We start from the raw sequence: 16,695 nt of genomic DNA on the forward strand, positions 1-16,695 counted from the left end.
CAAATCTCCTCAAACTCCTAATGAAATATGGCTGCATCAATATGTTAGGACCAAGTTAGATCCTCAGAGATCTCGACACACAGGAATTTGAAATTGCTCACCTTTTCCACTTGTGATCCCTCTATGAGGGTTGGTTTGTGTTCCCTTGTCTTACCCTTCCTGAAGTCCACAAACTGTTCTTTGGTCTCACTGACACTGAGTGCAAGGCTGTTGCCTCAACAGCATTCAAGTAGCTGATAGATCTTGCTCCTGTACACCTTCTCATTACTATCTGAAATTCTGCCAACAATAGTTGTCCCATCAGCAAATTTATAGATGTCACTTGAGCTGTGCCTTGCTATACAGTCTTTTATGTAGAGAGAGTCTAATGTATTTGTCTGATAAAAGGAACTACAAGACTCAAAAGATTCTGCAGTTTCTGAAAATCTTGAGGAACACACATAAAATGCTAGAGGAACTCAGAGGGTCAGGCAGTACCTTTTTAACCAAAATAAGCTTTATTCATAATAAAAATATTTACAAGAATAAACTATGCAATGCCTTTTCATTCATAGATCATGCATTTAGTGTTAAATTGTATTTCTTTTAAAAAATCAGTATTATCTCAGGAAGGGAATGAACAGTCAATGCTTGGTGCAAGACCCCTCATCAGGACTGGATAGGCAAAGGGGAAAAGCCAGAATAGGAAGGGAGCAGTGATAGGTGAGTCCAGGTGACAGGGAGTGAAATGGAATGACATGATGATAGGTGGAAGGGGTAAAGAGCGAATGGAAGGACCATGGACCTATGACCGTTGACAACCCAAAGGGTAGCCAACCAGACTGAGGCAAGCAAATGGGGGGGGGGGGGTATATAAACATGAGCACACCAACAGCTGCACACTGAAGCTGCCACTTTGACTGCTGGTAAAATGTCTGCAAGCTGATTGGTAAGCTCGGTGGACACCACAACATCAAATCCTTGTCAAAACTTTTCTGCACTCTTTCCAATTTAATGACATTCTTTGTACAGCTGGATGCCCAGAACTGCACACAGTACAGGTGTAGCCTCACTATTGTTCCTCTTTTTATACACTATAAAGTACTTTACTCAAGATAATTATTTATACAAATAACCCAGATGTTGAAAATCTGAGAACAGCATGTTCTCTCTTTATTATCTATAAATTAACTCTTAGCCTATATTCAGAAGAATTTAAGTCTTGTCTGAGCAATTCTCCTTTATAATTTAACCCTTTCAGCACAGCTTTATTTCTGGTGAATCAATAAAGACCTTGCTCATGTGCACTGTGCCAGAGCTATAACTTGAAGACAAATAATTTGCTACCCAGAATCTTATATAAATTATATTTAATATAGATTTAGGATAACTTTAACCTTTTGTATCCCTGATCCCTTCAGATGATGGAAACATTCAATTTCTGATGAAAATGTGTTCACCCTTCTCAAGGAAAAATATATTCTGGAAATACCTGTTTGGTCAGGCAGCATCCGTGGAGAATGAAACAAAGCAAAGGCCTGGGGTCAAATGTCAAAGGGGGGGGGTTAATGGCCCTTCAGAACCTAAACACGTTTGACTGTATTTCTCTCTCCATAGATGTTATACGTTCCTGCCATTTTCTGTTTTGTTTGGTCAGATTTCAAACAATCTCAATCCATTTAACGCAAAAGATACTTTCCTCAATGCTCCACATTGCAGCAGCTACAACTTCTTGTATCTCAGTCCTTCTCCCGGACGTTGTATGTGTTGCATTTTGGTAGAGCGAAGGTTAAAATAACTTGAAAACCCGTATTCATAAGTCCACTTGTAGATTAGACATCCTACCGCAAGAGGCATTGCAACCACACTCCTGGCTGCTCCACGAACAGCACATCGAACTACGGCACCCAGAATGCATTCCGTACAAAACGCATGCGTACTGTTATCGCAGTACTATTGGTCCCTCGTACACCTGGGTCTTGTGTTTGATTGGAGAAACGCTAAAGGGTTGATCCAATGGCTACTGGGGCTGTTCCAGAGGGAAATTTAAGCCGGGCTTGGGCAGTGACTGGGAGACAGTTCGGGGTAAAGATCAGTCTTGTTCTCGCTGGAGCTGGAGGCTGAAGGTTTGGGTGGTGTGAGTCAGTGACGGTTACTTTACCGAGTCCCAGTTCTGGTATACCTGCCAATAGGTGCAAAACCATGTTATATGTCAGAGCTCGTCTGAAATGTGGTCTTGTGTCTTCTTAATATACTTTTCTTTCCTGTTTATAATTTGCAAAGGTTCTTTAATTTGTCCTCCAAATTGCTCTGCCATTGAACATATGTTTATTTGCAATGAACCTTAGCTACAATTCCCTAAATTTTCCATCGTTTTATAGAACCACTTAGATCAGTGCAATACATGACGTCCCTGCTTAAAATATACGCTTTTACTAAGCTTTTCATCAGCCATTCCAATAGCTCCTTTGTTAGTCTGATTTATTATTCTTTTTTATAAAACTCCTACAAAGTGTCTTGATTTTCTCTTTGTTTAATGGTGTTATGAGAATGGAAGTGGTTGCCTTCGAAGCACGTCAATGGGGGGGGGGTATTAGTAATCTGGGGACCATTCTACCTTGTTGAATCATGCCCTAGCTTCAAGGTTGTTAGTGGGGAAGTGTATGGTGCCATTAAAGAACATTCTGGGTTCTTAGCATTTTATTTCTCAAATAAGCAGTCCCAACCCTACATTAAAATGGGTCATGTGACTTCCCAGGCCTCAAAAGTACCAGTAGTTTTTATTTCCTCTCATTCAGTTTCTTCCCTGGCTTTTTGTTTGTTCACCTCACTAAAGTAATCTTCTTTCTTTGTTGTCTATGTGTGGGTTGGATTTGCTGGCGAGGAAGATGGATCACTGGAAGACCTTGTCATTTACTGGAGCTGAAACTACCCCAGGTGTGTTTTTTGTCCAGTTCCTATTGTTTTTTAGAAGAATGGCTTGTTGTGGGGTTTGCAATCAGTTGTAGATTTGAAGCAGGACATTACCACAGGTAATTCTGCAGATGCTGGGAACCCAGAACAACACACACAAGATGCTTTAGGAGGTCAGGCAGCTTCTACAGAGGGGAATAAGCAGTCAAACTTTTAGGGTGAGACCCTCCATCAGGACTGGAAAGGAATGGAGGCAGATGATGGAAGAAGAAGTTGGGGAGGAGGAGGAGTATAAATGGGCAGGTGAAACTAGGTGAGGGGGAAGTTGGGGGTGAAGTAAGAAGCTGGGAGGTTATAGGTGCAAGAACTGAAGAAGAATGACTCTAATAGAAGAGGATGTTGAGGGGGGAAAGGAGGAGGGTTTTCTGAGGGAGGTGATGGGAGGAGAAGTCAGAGGAGAGCCAGAATTGTGAATGGAAAAAGGGGGAAGGGGGTCAAATGACTGGGAGTTTAATTAATGATGCTGAAGCAGAATCCTATTGTGAGTGGAATTTATTGTAGCTGCTCTATATTACAGAATAATTATAGATCCTTGAGGAGATTATTGTTTTTAGTGAAGTCGGTGGAGAGATTGATGTTGGTGGGGAACCTGAGAACCTCCCTGTTCTTTGGTGTAGTGTAATGAGATCTTGTCTTCCACCTCCCAGAGAGAATAGACATCACACCAAATGGTGGCATCTTCAACCCTGCAGTGCCCTAGGGATTTTGCTGCTCTGAGTTGGGATTCGATTCAGAATCTCACAACAGGGGAATAGCCCCTTTGGCTCATTGAGTCCATGCTAATTTCCAATCGCACAATTCAGACATCCTACAGTGTATAATAAGCACCCATTTCTGCCCATATTCTACCTCTGACCACACATGATTAGGGGCAATTTATCAGAGCTAGTTAATCTACCCCTCCAAGAAGACCACAACCTTGTCGTAGGGCTTGGAGGCTTGCGTGCCTCAATGGCGCAGAGAGCTGTGTCGGCTGGAGTCAGGGCTTTGTGCTTTGGCTCTTGGTAGGGTCACCCACGCCAAACAGGGCAAAGGGTAGAGAGGGGCCAGACCCTAAGAGTGGTCCACCAGCCCTCCAGTTTTGAGGGTTCAGTTCAGAACTAACAACCCTGACTGGTAAAACAAAATTGTTATGGAAACAGCAATGAAGAATCCATTTACATCTGAGTGTGACGGTATTCCTGAGTCTCCACCTGGGACTTGCGTGACTGACAGTAGTGAAAAGCAAGAGGAAGTTACTGACATGATGAAGGAAGCCCTGAACACTGCAGAGATGGAGAACCTTCACTGCTGCCTAATGCCAGAGACGTAACGGGAATTGGAGAGAGAAAACCTTCCAACCCACGTGTCTATGGGATGAGGGAAGAAATTCACATGATTACAGGGAGAACGTACAGATTCCGCACAGACACAAATAGGCATTGGGATTGAATCTCGGTCACTGAAGCTGAGGCAAAGTTCAGAGTAAATTTATTATCGAAGTGTGTCCATGTCACAATATTCAACCCTGAGGTTCATTTTGTTGTGGACATTCGCAATAGTATCACTGGAAAACTACACGCAAACAACCAGCAGGCTGCAGCTCCACCACTGTGACACAGGGGTTAAAAGCGCCCTGGACCAAACAAAAATGTTGCCGGTGACCTCTCCTTTTAATTTAACCTGCCTGCAGATGCAAAGAGTTCTGTGTTCGGGCGTGTTCCTCAGTCTGCTTCACCATTCTCCGCCGGCAGCTCCATCACTGTGTGTTATTCCCCGGTGACGTCGCTCCAGAGGATTTATGGCCAAAGCGCTTTCTGTTGTGCTGACAACATAGAGGACTGCCTCTCGTACCTCAGCAAGGTAAGCTGCAATGCCTCTGTGTTTGTACTGATGGAGGTGATGTGATTTCTGACATGAGCTGTATCCTGTTAGAGGGTCTCAACCCCAAACGTTAACTGTTTATGTCCCTCAGTTGATGCTGCCTGTCCAGCTGAGTCGGTCTACTTCAGTCGCTTGCTTTTTATCGTTTCCACGTTTTTCTTCCCCTGCACATTGAGTGGCTGGTAGTCTTTTTTTTTTAAATGGGTTCTATTGTTGGAGTTCTGTAGGTATTCTCTGAAGAAATAACAAGCAGGATAGACAAAGGAGAATTGCTTAATGTTGTGTATTTGATTTTCAGAAGACCTTTGACAAGAGGCTACTTAACAAGGTACAAGCCCAAGGTATTACAGGGAAGATCCTAGCATGGATAAAGCAGTGGCTGATTGGCAGGAGGCAAAGAGTGGGAATAAAGGGAGCCTTTTTTTTTTTTGGCTGGCTGCCAGTGGCTAGTGATATTCCACAGGGGTTTATCTTGGGTCTGATTTGTTTTACGTTATATGTCAATGATTTGGATGATGGAATTGATGGCTTTGTTGCAAAGTTTGCAGACGATATGAAGAAAGGTGGAGGGGCAGGTAGTTCTGATGAAGTAGAGGGGCTACAGGAGAACTTAGACAGATTAGGTGAATGGGCAAAGAAATAGCAGATGGAATACAGTGTTGGGAAGTGTATGGTCATGTGATTTGGTACAAGGTCATAACAAGATAGAATGTGAGGTCATGATCCATCTTGTCATACTGGACAATTAATCAGTAGTCTTGTAGCAGAGATGGACGGTGCCTTTGAGCCTGGTGATACGTCCTTCCAGGCTTTTGTATCTTCTGCCCAGTGGGAGGGGTGGGGGAGAAGAGAAAGCCTGGGGTGGGTAGGGTCTTCGATTATGCTGTCTGCTTTACTGAGAGAGTGAGAAGTTTAGACAGTCCATAGAAGGGAGGCTGGTCACTGTGATGTACCGAGCTGGGTCCACAACTCTGCAGTTTCTTGTAGTCATCAGGTACAGCAGCTTCCATGCCAAGTCATAAGATAAGCATCAATTAATCATAAATTATACATAAAAATCCAAATAGAGCCAAAAACAAAACCAAGTCTATTGAAGTGCAAATGGTCATAGTGTTACTGTACTGAGGTGTTGTGTTGTGCAGGATGTTTTAAAGACCAGGTGGTTGAAGGGAAGTCACTTATTTTGAACCTGGTGGTATGGAACTTCAAAGATCTGCATGATGGTAGCTGTGGGAAGATGCCATGGGCCAGATGGTGGGGATTTTTATGATGGGTGTTGCCTTCATGAGGTCAGTGCCGGTGCTGGGGAGGGATGAATGAGCCTGCAATGCAGTGGGCTGAGCTCACTTCTCCCTGCATTTCCTCGCGGTTTTACACATTCGAATTGCTTAAGAATTCAAATTCTTGGGAACGTTGTCGAATGAATGGAATTAATTGTCCCTTTGAATATTTCAGGAGCTGATCAACTTGGGACTGCCATCGTTGAACACTGACGATAGTTTTGAGGAGAGTCCTGCTCCAGACTTCAGCCTCGTCACCCTGATAAACTGTACGCACTACCTGCTGCAGCTCCATTGGCGGGATGTGGCCAGAATTGATGAACTGGAATCCGTTCGGCTTAAGTCCTTCAGTGATCAGGACTGCTTGAGAAAAAGCCAACTCAACCTACAAGTGAGTTTGCAAATGGAACAGGGCCTTGCTGGGGCAATGGCTCTAGAAAATTCCGAGCTTGGGGTGGAGCACAGGGACTACCCTTCAGCCTCGGATGTGCTGAACGAATGAAACACCCAGTTAAACTGTTCCCTTCTCCCTAGACACGGTCCATATCCCTCCATTCTCCGCACATACGTGCACCTTTCAAAATGTCTTGACTGTACTTTACAAGGATGCTGCTGCCTCTGGAGGACCTGAGGAAAGATTGAATAGGTTAGGACTTTATTCCTTAGGACATGGACGAGAGTAGGGAGATTTGACAGAGGTATACAAAATTGAGGCCTATAGACAGTCTTTTTCCACTGAGGGTGGGTGAGACTACAACTAGAGGTCGCGGGTTAAGGGTGAAAGGTGAAAAGTTCAGTGGGAACATGAGGGGAGACTTCCTCACTCAGAGGGTCGTGGGAGTGTGGAACGAGCTGCCAGCGCAAGTGGTGCATGCGCGCTTGATTTCAACGTTTGAGAAGTTTGGGTAGGTACATGGATGGTGGAGATATGGAGGTCGGTGCAGGCTGATGGAAGTGGGCAGCTGAAGTGGTTTTGGCATGGACTGGGTGAGCTGAGTGACCTGTTTCTCTGGAGCACTTTTCTATACTTGGCTCTGCGACCATTCCAGGCGCCACCATTCTATTTATTGCAGAATATAACATGCCCCATATATCTCATATCATCTTGTCCCTCCTCCCCTTAAAGCCTACCCTCTGCCATCAGACATTTCATCTCTGGGGAAAGAGATCCCGGCTGTCTACCCTACCTATGCCTCACATAACTATATAAACTTCTATTGCGGTTCCCCTGGCCCGAGGCCGCTGCAGGGAAAACAGCCCAAGTTTGTCCAGCTGTTCCTGGCAGCATAGCCCTTTAAACCAGGAGGCATCCTGGTAAACCTCTTCTGCACCCCCTCCAAAGCCGGCACGTCTTTCCTGCAGTGGGGTGACCAGGAGTGAATGTAGTACTCCAGGTGTGGCCTAACCAGAGTTTTATACAGTTGTAATGTTACTTCCTGACTCTTGAACTCGAGGCAAGCAAGTCATGGAAGCCTCTTTGCCTCCTTATCAACCTGTTGCCGAACCCAGAGACTGGTGAGTAAATATCCTGCCTGCCCCTCCCAGCGAGCTGATATGATTGAGTAGACCATTGGATGGGGAAGGTGGGTGAAAGTCAGAAAGTTCTATTTTAACTTCATCAGTCCACAGGACTTGTTTCCAGAATGCTTCAGGCTTGTTTGGATGTTCCTTTGAACCTTTTGAATAGAACTTATTGGCCGCAATGAGCAAAGGTATGTTTGGAGAAAAAAGGGTGCAGAATTTCATGAAAAGAACCCCTCTCCAACTGTTAAGCATGGGGGTGGATCGATCATGCTTTGGGCTTGTGTTGTAGCCAGTGGCATGGGGAACGTTCCACTGGTAGAGGGAAGAATGAATTCAATTAAATACCAGCAAATTCTGGAAGCAAAAATCACACTCTCTAAAAAAGCCAAAGATGAAAAGAGGATGGCTTCTACAACAGGATAATTAACCTAAACACACCACAAAATCCATGGTGGACTATCTCAAGAGACACAAGCTGAAGGTTTTGCCATGGCCCTCACAGTCCCCTGACCTAAACATCATTGAGAATCTGTGGATAGACCTCAAAAGAGCAGTGCATGCGAGACGGCCCAAGAATCTCACAGAACTAGAAGCCTTTTGCAAGGAAGAATGGGTGAAAATCCCCCAAACAAGAATTGAAAGACTCTCAGCTGGCTACAAAAAAGCATTTACAAGCTGTGATACTTGCCAAAGAGGGTGTTACTAAGTACTGACCATGCAGGGTGCCCAAACTTTTGCTTTGGGCCCTTTTCCCTTTTTCTTATTTTGAAACTGTAAAAGATGGAAATTTTAAAAAAAGTTTTCCTGCTTAAAATATTAAAGAAGTGTTTTATCTCTAACTTTGTCTTTTGGAAATCAGGTCATGTTTTACTCAAGAGATATATATCAAAGGACTTTTCCACCGTACTATATTTGTCAGTGTAGAGCGGAGAGTGAGTTTGTAAATCTGGTGGGAACAAAGTATGTTGGTAATGGTGAGGGTGGAGTGTGGGACAGGGGGCAGAGGAGGAGTGCCAGGTTGTGTTGGTGCAGACACACCCAGCCCTGAGACACCAGGCAATGTCATTTCATTTGAAACAATTGAATTATTGATCATTACAGAATGTCTGTAGTACTTCCCGCTCCCTGACCCCTTCCCACTCCCAGTCCACAATAGAGACCCATATTAGGTTAATTATCACTCACATAGGTCATGGAATTTGATATTTTTGTCTGGTAGCGGTGCAGTGCAATACATAAAATTACTGTGTAAAGGCCTTGGGCACCCTCGCTATATGCAGGTCCCTGCAGTACAGTACTGTAGTTTGAAGGGGGATCAATGGACCAATTAGTGCCCTTGAAAGTTGTTTCCATTAACGTCCTCTCTCCACCCTCCCAACAGGAGCAGATAGAAACACTTGAGAGGGAGCTTGCTGCCGTACAGGCAAAAGAACAACAAGCCCAGAGAAACGTCCATAATCTTAACAACCTCCTGAAGTGCAATAAGGAAGAGGTAAGAACTTCTGTTGCTAGGGATCTGTTCCGATTGCTCACCATTCTGCTTCCACCACTGTGGAGCTAATGTTTTTAGAATCGCGTGTATTATCGCTGACACCTGTCACGAAATCAGTTCTTTTCCAGCAGCAGTGCTGCATTACATAATAAAACTAAGTTACAATAAGAAATCTAAAAAATAATTTTTACAAGAAGAGAGCAACGAATGAGGTAGTGCTCATGGTCTGTTCAGACATCTCATGGTGGAGGTGAAGAAGTGATTTCTAAAATGTTGACTGTGTCTCCACGTTTCTGCACTCCTCCTCGATGGTGGTAGTGCGATCACTTGGGTAGAGTCTGTTCTCTGAAGCCAGGGCTTCCCAAACTTTTTTATGCCATGGAGTTTTGCCGTTAACGGAGGGTCTGTGGACCACATGTTGGGCACCACTGTCCTTGGGTTGACGTTGACTTTTTTTTTTTGGAGAATTTAAAGACGGTTGGAAGGAAAAACACAAAATGCTGAAACCCTGGGGAAGTATCTGTGGAAGGAGAAACTGTGAATGTTTTAGACTGAAGACTCTGTCAGTCCTGAAGGATCTTTGACTGGGGAACCTGATGTTAGGGTGGATTCCATTAATGGAGAGTGCCTTTAACATGGGGAGGCTGATGCACGGGCGGTCACCACATGGTCCTTGACTGATTGGGGACAGGATCCAGAGGCATGGAATTCCATGGAACGTTCAGCTCGAGTGATTGTCCTACCTTCTCGTTGATGGTAGCGATGAGCAGAGGGTGTGTCCGGCTGCTGACGGTCCTTAATGATGGATGCCACTTTCTTGAGGATGTCCTCGATGGTGAGGAGGCTGCTTGAGCCTACAGCCCTCTGCAGCTTTTTCCAGAGCAACACACACAACACTGGAGGAACTCAGCAGGTCAGGCAGCATCTATGGAAAAGAATAAACAGTCAGTGTTTCAGGCCGAGACCCTTCGTGACTGAGAAGGAAGGGGAAAGATGCCAAGTGAGAGGAGGCACTTGTGCACTGGAGTCTTCCTGCTAGAAAGCGATGCAACTAATCGTGCTGCTCTCGGGATTTCTGGGAATTTGTTGGGAGGGAGTAAAGAACAGAAGATACTGGGTTCTTCAAGAATGTCTGGGGTGAGGGGTCCCACTATGCAGTTGCTGTGTGATTTGTGTCAAGCACTTTCTCCCTTGTAGCAATCACGACACAGTAATGGCAGCCAGATCCCTGATCTGTTAGCAGAACCGAGCTGTAGATTGTTGGGGGTAGGGGGGCATGTTACAAGAATCACCCCTTGTAGTAATGATCAGAGAGGGACAGAGCGAATCTGTATTTACCCACAAGTAACTTTTATTGTCTCAACTAAAAAGCGCGTGGGTTTACAAACTGTGTGCACCCCACTGGAATCCCTGACCCTCCATGAACAGTCTATGAAGAGAAAAGGGATTACCTGGGTAAGAAGGCTACTCTGGCCTGGTGTTCCTCGTGGTCCCGATCTCCACGTGTCCATGGGGTCCTCCTCATCCACAATGGCTGGTTTTTGACTGCTGGAGAGTTATTGCCCTTGCATATTCGGAGCTCCTGATTGGGGAACGGGTGGATCTCCATCCTGTTGGCTCAAGGTCACCTGACCTACCTGGGTCACCTTGTTGGTTCTAGTGGAGGGTTACAACCAATGTTATTTTATGTATATTTGTGTCTTTCAACGCTGACTGGTCCAAATCAGTTAAATGAGGCAACCCAGACACTGAGTCTTAACAAGATCACAGATTGCTTCTTTGGTAGGTCTGGCACTTCACATAATACGTAGCTACACATCTGAGAATGGTCTCAGGTTTGGCAGGTCATTCCCTGAAGCTCCTTGTGTCCACATTCAATTGCTGTGATTAGATTATCCAAGAATCAGGACAAAATGAGGGGCTGGATTGGGGAATGATGAGAATTGGTTTGTCTGCTTCCCCTGTCCTTGCCCTTCATTCATCTGAATCCACTGACTGTAGTTCCTTCTGGCAAACAGAGGAACCATATTGTTGATGGGGGTCTACAGATTATGGTGATGTATTCAGCCGGGACACCACTCATCAATTGGACTTGTCCAGGCAACCGGCCAATATGTGAAAATTTAAACACTGTTAAAAGGGGAGAAACAGAAAATCCTGTGACACTCTAAGCTGGGCAGCATCTGTGGAAGGAGAAGCAGTGAGTGTTTCAGATTGAAGGCCCTTTGTCAATCCTGATAAAAGGACCTTTGGCCAGGAAACCTGATTCCTCCCCTCAAGTGCTGCCAGACTTGTTCGTTCTTGGTTTGTTAGTGTTAAATGTGCCAAGATACAGTGAACAGATTTCTCTTCCAGGCTGTCCAGACGGATCATCTCCAACACAAGTACACTGAGACAGTGTGAAAGGAAATACTAGAAACCATCCGGAATACAATATTAGTTACAGAGGACGTGTCGTACAGACAATGAGGTGAAAGGGTCATTATGAGATAGACTAAGAGTCTTGTTACAGTGGAATAGAAACTGTCCTCAGGCCTGGTGATACCATGTTTTTGAACTTTGTATCTTCTGCTCATTGGAGTGATTATATTCACTACTTTCCCCAGGCAATCGGAAATGTAGACAGAGTCAATGGTTGAGAGGCTAGTTTTTGTGATAGACCATGGTGCGTTCACCCCCTCTGCAGTTTCTTGTGGTCTTGGACAGAATAGTTTCTGTACCAAGTGCTTTCTGTGTGTATCTGTTTAAAAGCTGGTGAGGGTCAAAGACATGCTGGATTTCCCTAGCCTGCTGAGGAATTAGTGGGAAGCTCTGTTTTCTTGTGCATGGCATCTGCATGACTGAACCAGGACAAGATGTAGGTGATGTTTACACCAAGGATGTCAGAGCCCTTCTTGAACCTGACCCTGGGGATCTAAGATCCAACCATTCTTCAACCCTGCTCCGGAATGTGGGGAATCCACTCTGAGAACCTCCTCCCTGTGAACACCCGCGTCCGTGGGTGGTGGAATCTCCGGCAGCAGGGTCAACGCAAATGGAGGTGGGCCAGTTTCTGGGGGGATTCGGGGAATTGGGGAATATCTGTGCAATTCATTGTCACAAATGGCCATGGAGACCATGTCATTGGGTGTATTTAAGGCAGAGGTTGATAGGTTCTTAATTACTAAGCGTGTTAAAGGTTATGGGCAGGAGAAGGGGGTTGAGAGGGATAGTAACTCACTATGAAGGAATGCTAGAGCAGACCTGAAGGGCTGAATGGCCTATTCCTGTTCTTATTTTAATGAATTGCAGCTGTCAACCATCTCTTTAGTCAGCGGGTGGTAAAACTGTGCAATTTGTTGCCACGAGTGGCTGTGGAGGCCAAGTCATTTAAGGCAGAGATAGATAGGTTCTTGATCAGCCAGGGCATCAAAGGGTATGGGGAGAAGGCAGGGGAATGGGGATGACAGGAAGAATTGGATCAGCCCATGATTGAATGGTGGAGCAGACTCGATGGGCCGAATGGCCTGCCTGTGCTCCTATATCTTGTGGTCTTATCTCCACCTCAGTGCCATTGATATAAACTGGGGTGCATATTGTCTCCCTTCCTTTCCAGTTCTGAAGAGTCTTGGCCCAAAACATCGACTCTTTATTCATTTCCATTGATGCTGCCTGACCTGAGCTCCTCCAGCACTGTGTGTGTGTTTCTGTAATTGGTGCCCAACTCTTTTGTTTTGCTGACACCCACTGAACGTTCAGATTCTGTTTTTAAACACACCTGATACGATACACAGTGCCAGTTGTGGGTACAAGAAAGGGAACTGGTATTTAAAGCATTTCCCAATATGGAAACTCCTAAGTCAACAGTATTTGGCAGATGAAAAGTTTTTTAAAAAAATTATATAGAACATTTTTAGAGCAAAACACATCCTGGAGGAACTCAGCAGGTCGGGCAGTATCTACAGAGAGTAACAAAGTTCAGGTTTCATGCTGGGATCCATCCTTGGCACTGGAAAGGAAGGGGGAAGAAGCCAGAATAGGGAGGTAGGGTGAGGGGAAGGAGTACAAACTGACAAAATGTTTTTGTTTTGAGTCTGAACATCCTTTGTGGGCAGATGTGCAGCTTAAATTGACATTATGGAGCTGAAGATCCTGTCCCTGCTTTATAGATATATTGTAAATTCTGAGAAACATAAATATAGGGGGCAGTCGGAATCTTTCTCCCAGGTAGAAACAATAAATACTAGAAGACAAGCATTTAAGGTGAGAGGGGAAAGTTTAGAGGAATTGTAAAGTAAGTTGTTTTTTTTTCAAAACTCGGAGCCAGTTGCCAGTGTTGAGGTGGAAGCAGATATGATAGTGACATTTAAGAAGTTGGGCACATGGAATTGGTTCATGTTCAGGCAGAAGAGGGAGGTTTAGTTGAACCCAGCATCGTTTAGCATGGACGTTGTTCACTGACAATTGTCCCTTTATACTCCTTTGTTCTTTATTTACTGGTGTAAGGGCAGGGAGCAGAGGGGTTTGGGATTGAGTTCCAGATGGTGATCTCTGCTGCCTCTAATTCAGGTGGCGAAACTGCAGAATGTCATTACGAGCCGGGCTGCTCAACATGTCCATGACCTGAAGAGGAAGGAACAGGAGCTGACCAAACTGAAGGAGAAGATGCATCACCACCTGACAGATAAAAGGGACAAAAGGATGGGTAGGTACCTGGGGATGGGTGGATTCTCCACTGGACCGGCCTTGGTATCCTGGGCCATTCACAGGCACTCTGCTCTGAGCGAATTACGTCGATCATTTTGACCTGCTTTTTTTTTCTTCAAGCAAAGTGCTGTAACTGTGAGAGGGGAAATGTGAATTCAGAGCACATTCACTTAGAGGAGGTTAAAGTTTTGCTTCTATGACATCACAAAGATGATGCAATGCTCTGAAAGAATCATCCGACATCTCCACTGGAACACCTTGGTTGTTTCAGGCCACAATCTTGTCACCGTGTAGTTTTTAATCTGAAGTTCATGCTCAGAACCCAGTAAACACACAGTTCACAACCACTGACGTTGAGTAGGGGTTCTCTTTAAGGCTGGTCTGACGTGGTGATGTAATTACGTAAAGTATTTTTACTGCACTTTGCGTTCAGTTTTTGGACTATGTTAAGCGAGTGTTCCAGTTTTTCTCAAATAGAAAACCCCTCATCTGTTTTTATTTCTGAAACCCTACTTTGGTAACCGCGGTGCTCTTGGGCAATTCCAGAGCATGAACATGTCGGCCAACACAGTCACTTTGAAACTGTTGGAGGTTTAGGAGCAAAATGCCGTTGCTTGATTTATATAAGCCGAGGCCCAATTCTCACTGCAAGAACACCACATTCTACAATGTGGTAGCATCACTCTGAAACTCCACGGCTGCCAGAGTGGTGAATCTACTTTAACACTCTCCTGAACCTGGTAGTACCCATCGCTGAAAACTTGCCTTTCACAGACTTTTGCACTATCGGACTCCAGAACATGTCAAACAGTTGCTCTACTTGTCCAGCCTTGGTGATGCCAGGCTATCAGAGCTAATGGACCACACGCTCCCTCTCCTGGGAAATCACCATCCCTGTTTTATTTTTAAAGAACTCTTCATGCGACAAATGCCCGATCAAGTTCACATAGCCCTCACCAATGCACCGTGAAGGGCTATAGGGAGCTTGCTAAAACAGTTGATAGTCTACACTCAGTTGGGCAGTGATCCTTACTCTACCTCAATAAGCCTGGTCAACAAGGCCCCCAACACAAGGATGCCCACAGCTGCCAATCAGACGAAGCCAGGCCTGTGTTTTTTTTTTTTTTTTTTTTTTACCACACTCACTTTGGTAGGAATGCTAGTAAGAGCCGACTGCCTTGCAGCTTTGACGGAGCTGGAATTTCAGGACATCAGATATCTATGAACAGCTGCCAGGGTCTTCTACAGTTTATTATGGACACTCTTTCAGGGTGGCACTTCCTGTGTGACGCGGGTGCTCAAGTGAGGGTGCTGCCAGTGTCGCCTATTGATGAGAAGACAAAAGTGACAAAGCCTCACTGGAGGCCACCAACGGCAACAAGATCCAGACGTAAGGGACATGATGGGTGACGTTCTGCTTCAGTGGGTGACGTTACACATGGGACGTTGTCCTGGCTGGAGTGGCTAGACCTCTTCTCGGTGCAGATTTCCTGTGTGCCCAAGGACTGTTAGCTGATGTTAAGAACTGCTGGCTTGTGGATATCAAGGACTTTGGGTCATTCCCCTGCTCCCCTGGTAAGTTCCCCACAAACCCGTCAAGTGCATACGCCACCACATGTGAGTTTGCATGACCGCTGGGCGAATTCCCAAACCTCACCAAGCCCACATTCTCCACTACGGTCACAAAACATGGGGTCAAACACCATATTCCCACAAATGGCTCACCAGTCCATTGCCATGTGTGTAGACTGGACCCAGAACCACGAAGGCTGAGTTTGTCAACATGGAAAAGCTTGGCTTTGTTCTCTGGTTGCATAGCCCCTGGGTTTTGCCCCTCCATGTGGTCCCCAAGTTCAATGGTGGTTGCCACCCATGTGTTGATTACCAATTCCTTAACGAGGGCACCACCTCCGATTGTTACCTGGTCTCTCACATCTGAGACTTTATGGCACATTTATCCGGAGTTGATCCAAAGTTTATCTAGTTCGGGGCTGCCATCAGGTCCCCTGTGTGCTGGGAGGACATTCTGAAAACAGCTCTGATAACTCTGTTTGGCCTTTTTTGAGTTTCTGTGCATGCGTTTGGACTGAAAAATGCAGCACAGACTTTCCAACAGCTAATGGACTCTGTATTAAAAGACTTGGATTTTCTTTATCTTTACCTGGATGCCAAACTTGTCGCCTGTGCATCCGAATTCCAACATTTATCACATCTCTGCACACATTACGAGCACATAAGCCAATACGGGTGATTATTAACCCTGCTAAGTGCCAGCTTGGGTTGTCAACCCCCGACTTTCTCAGCCATCGGATCTCCACAGAAGGTATAGAAATCCCTCCTGTCAAAAGTAGCCGCCATCATGGATTTCCCACCACTCTGCAATACTAAAAGGCTACAGAGGGTTTAGACATGGTGAATTTCTATCACTGCTCCATTCCACGAGTTGCTGAACTTGTGTTCTCACCATGTATAGTGTGTTTAAAGGTAATACCACTAATCATATGCTTGACTGGTCAGCAGACAAGACCAGGGTGTTTGATACCAAATGAGCTCTTTCCAACGTGGCTCTACTGGTGTACCCGCTCCCCACCTCGCCTCTAGCCATTACTAATGACGCTGCAGACTATACTGTGGGTACTGTGCAAACCAGTTCACCAAGGTATGTGGCAGCTGCTCACCACCCTCAGACAGCGGCTCTGTCCTCCGAAAGGAAGTATGGCGCATTTGACCTTAACTTCTGGGTCTCTATCTGGCTGTCCACCATTTTTGTTCTCTTCTGGAGGGTTGACATTTCACAGTATTCGTTGACCACAAATCTCTCGTGCATGAGATGGCCGAAACATCAGACCCTTAATCTGCACAGCAGCAATACCACCTGGCCGACGCATCAGAGAACAC

At 45.3% G+C, this 16,695-nt stretch overlaps 1 protein-coding gene across 1 annotated transcript in view; it reads left to right on the forward strand.

Annotated features, from left to right (window-relative positions):
• Positions 1 to 16,695, forward strand: part of LOC140191290 (afadin- and alpha-actinin-binding protein B-like) — a 39,583-nt gene that overhangs the window by 3,822 nt on the left and 19,066 nt on the right. Inside the window, exons 2-6 of the mRNA XM_072248562.1 lie at positions 2,868 to 2,916; positions 4,625 to 4,794; positions 6,271 to 6,486; positions 9,001 to 9,111; positions 13,660 to 13,795. Coding sequence (XP_072104663.1) covers positions 2,868 to 2,916; positions 4,625 to 4,794; positions 6,271 to 6,486; positions 9,001 to 9,111; positions 13,660 to 13,795 — 682 coding nt within the window. The remainder of the gene's footprint in view (positions 1 to 2,867; positions 2,917 to 4,624; positions 4,795 to 6,270; positions 6,487 to 9,000; positions 9,112 to 13,659; positions 13,796 to 16,695) is intronic.

This window comes from Mobula birostris, chromosome 32 (genome assembly GCF_030028105.1).
Source record: "Mobula birostris isolate sMobBir1 chromosome 32, sMobBir1.hap1, whole genome shotgun sequence".
In the NCBI taxonomy this organism is placed as follows: Eukaryota; Metazoa; Chordata; class Chondrichthyes; order Myliobatiformes; family Myliobatidae; genus Mobula; species Mobula birostris.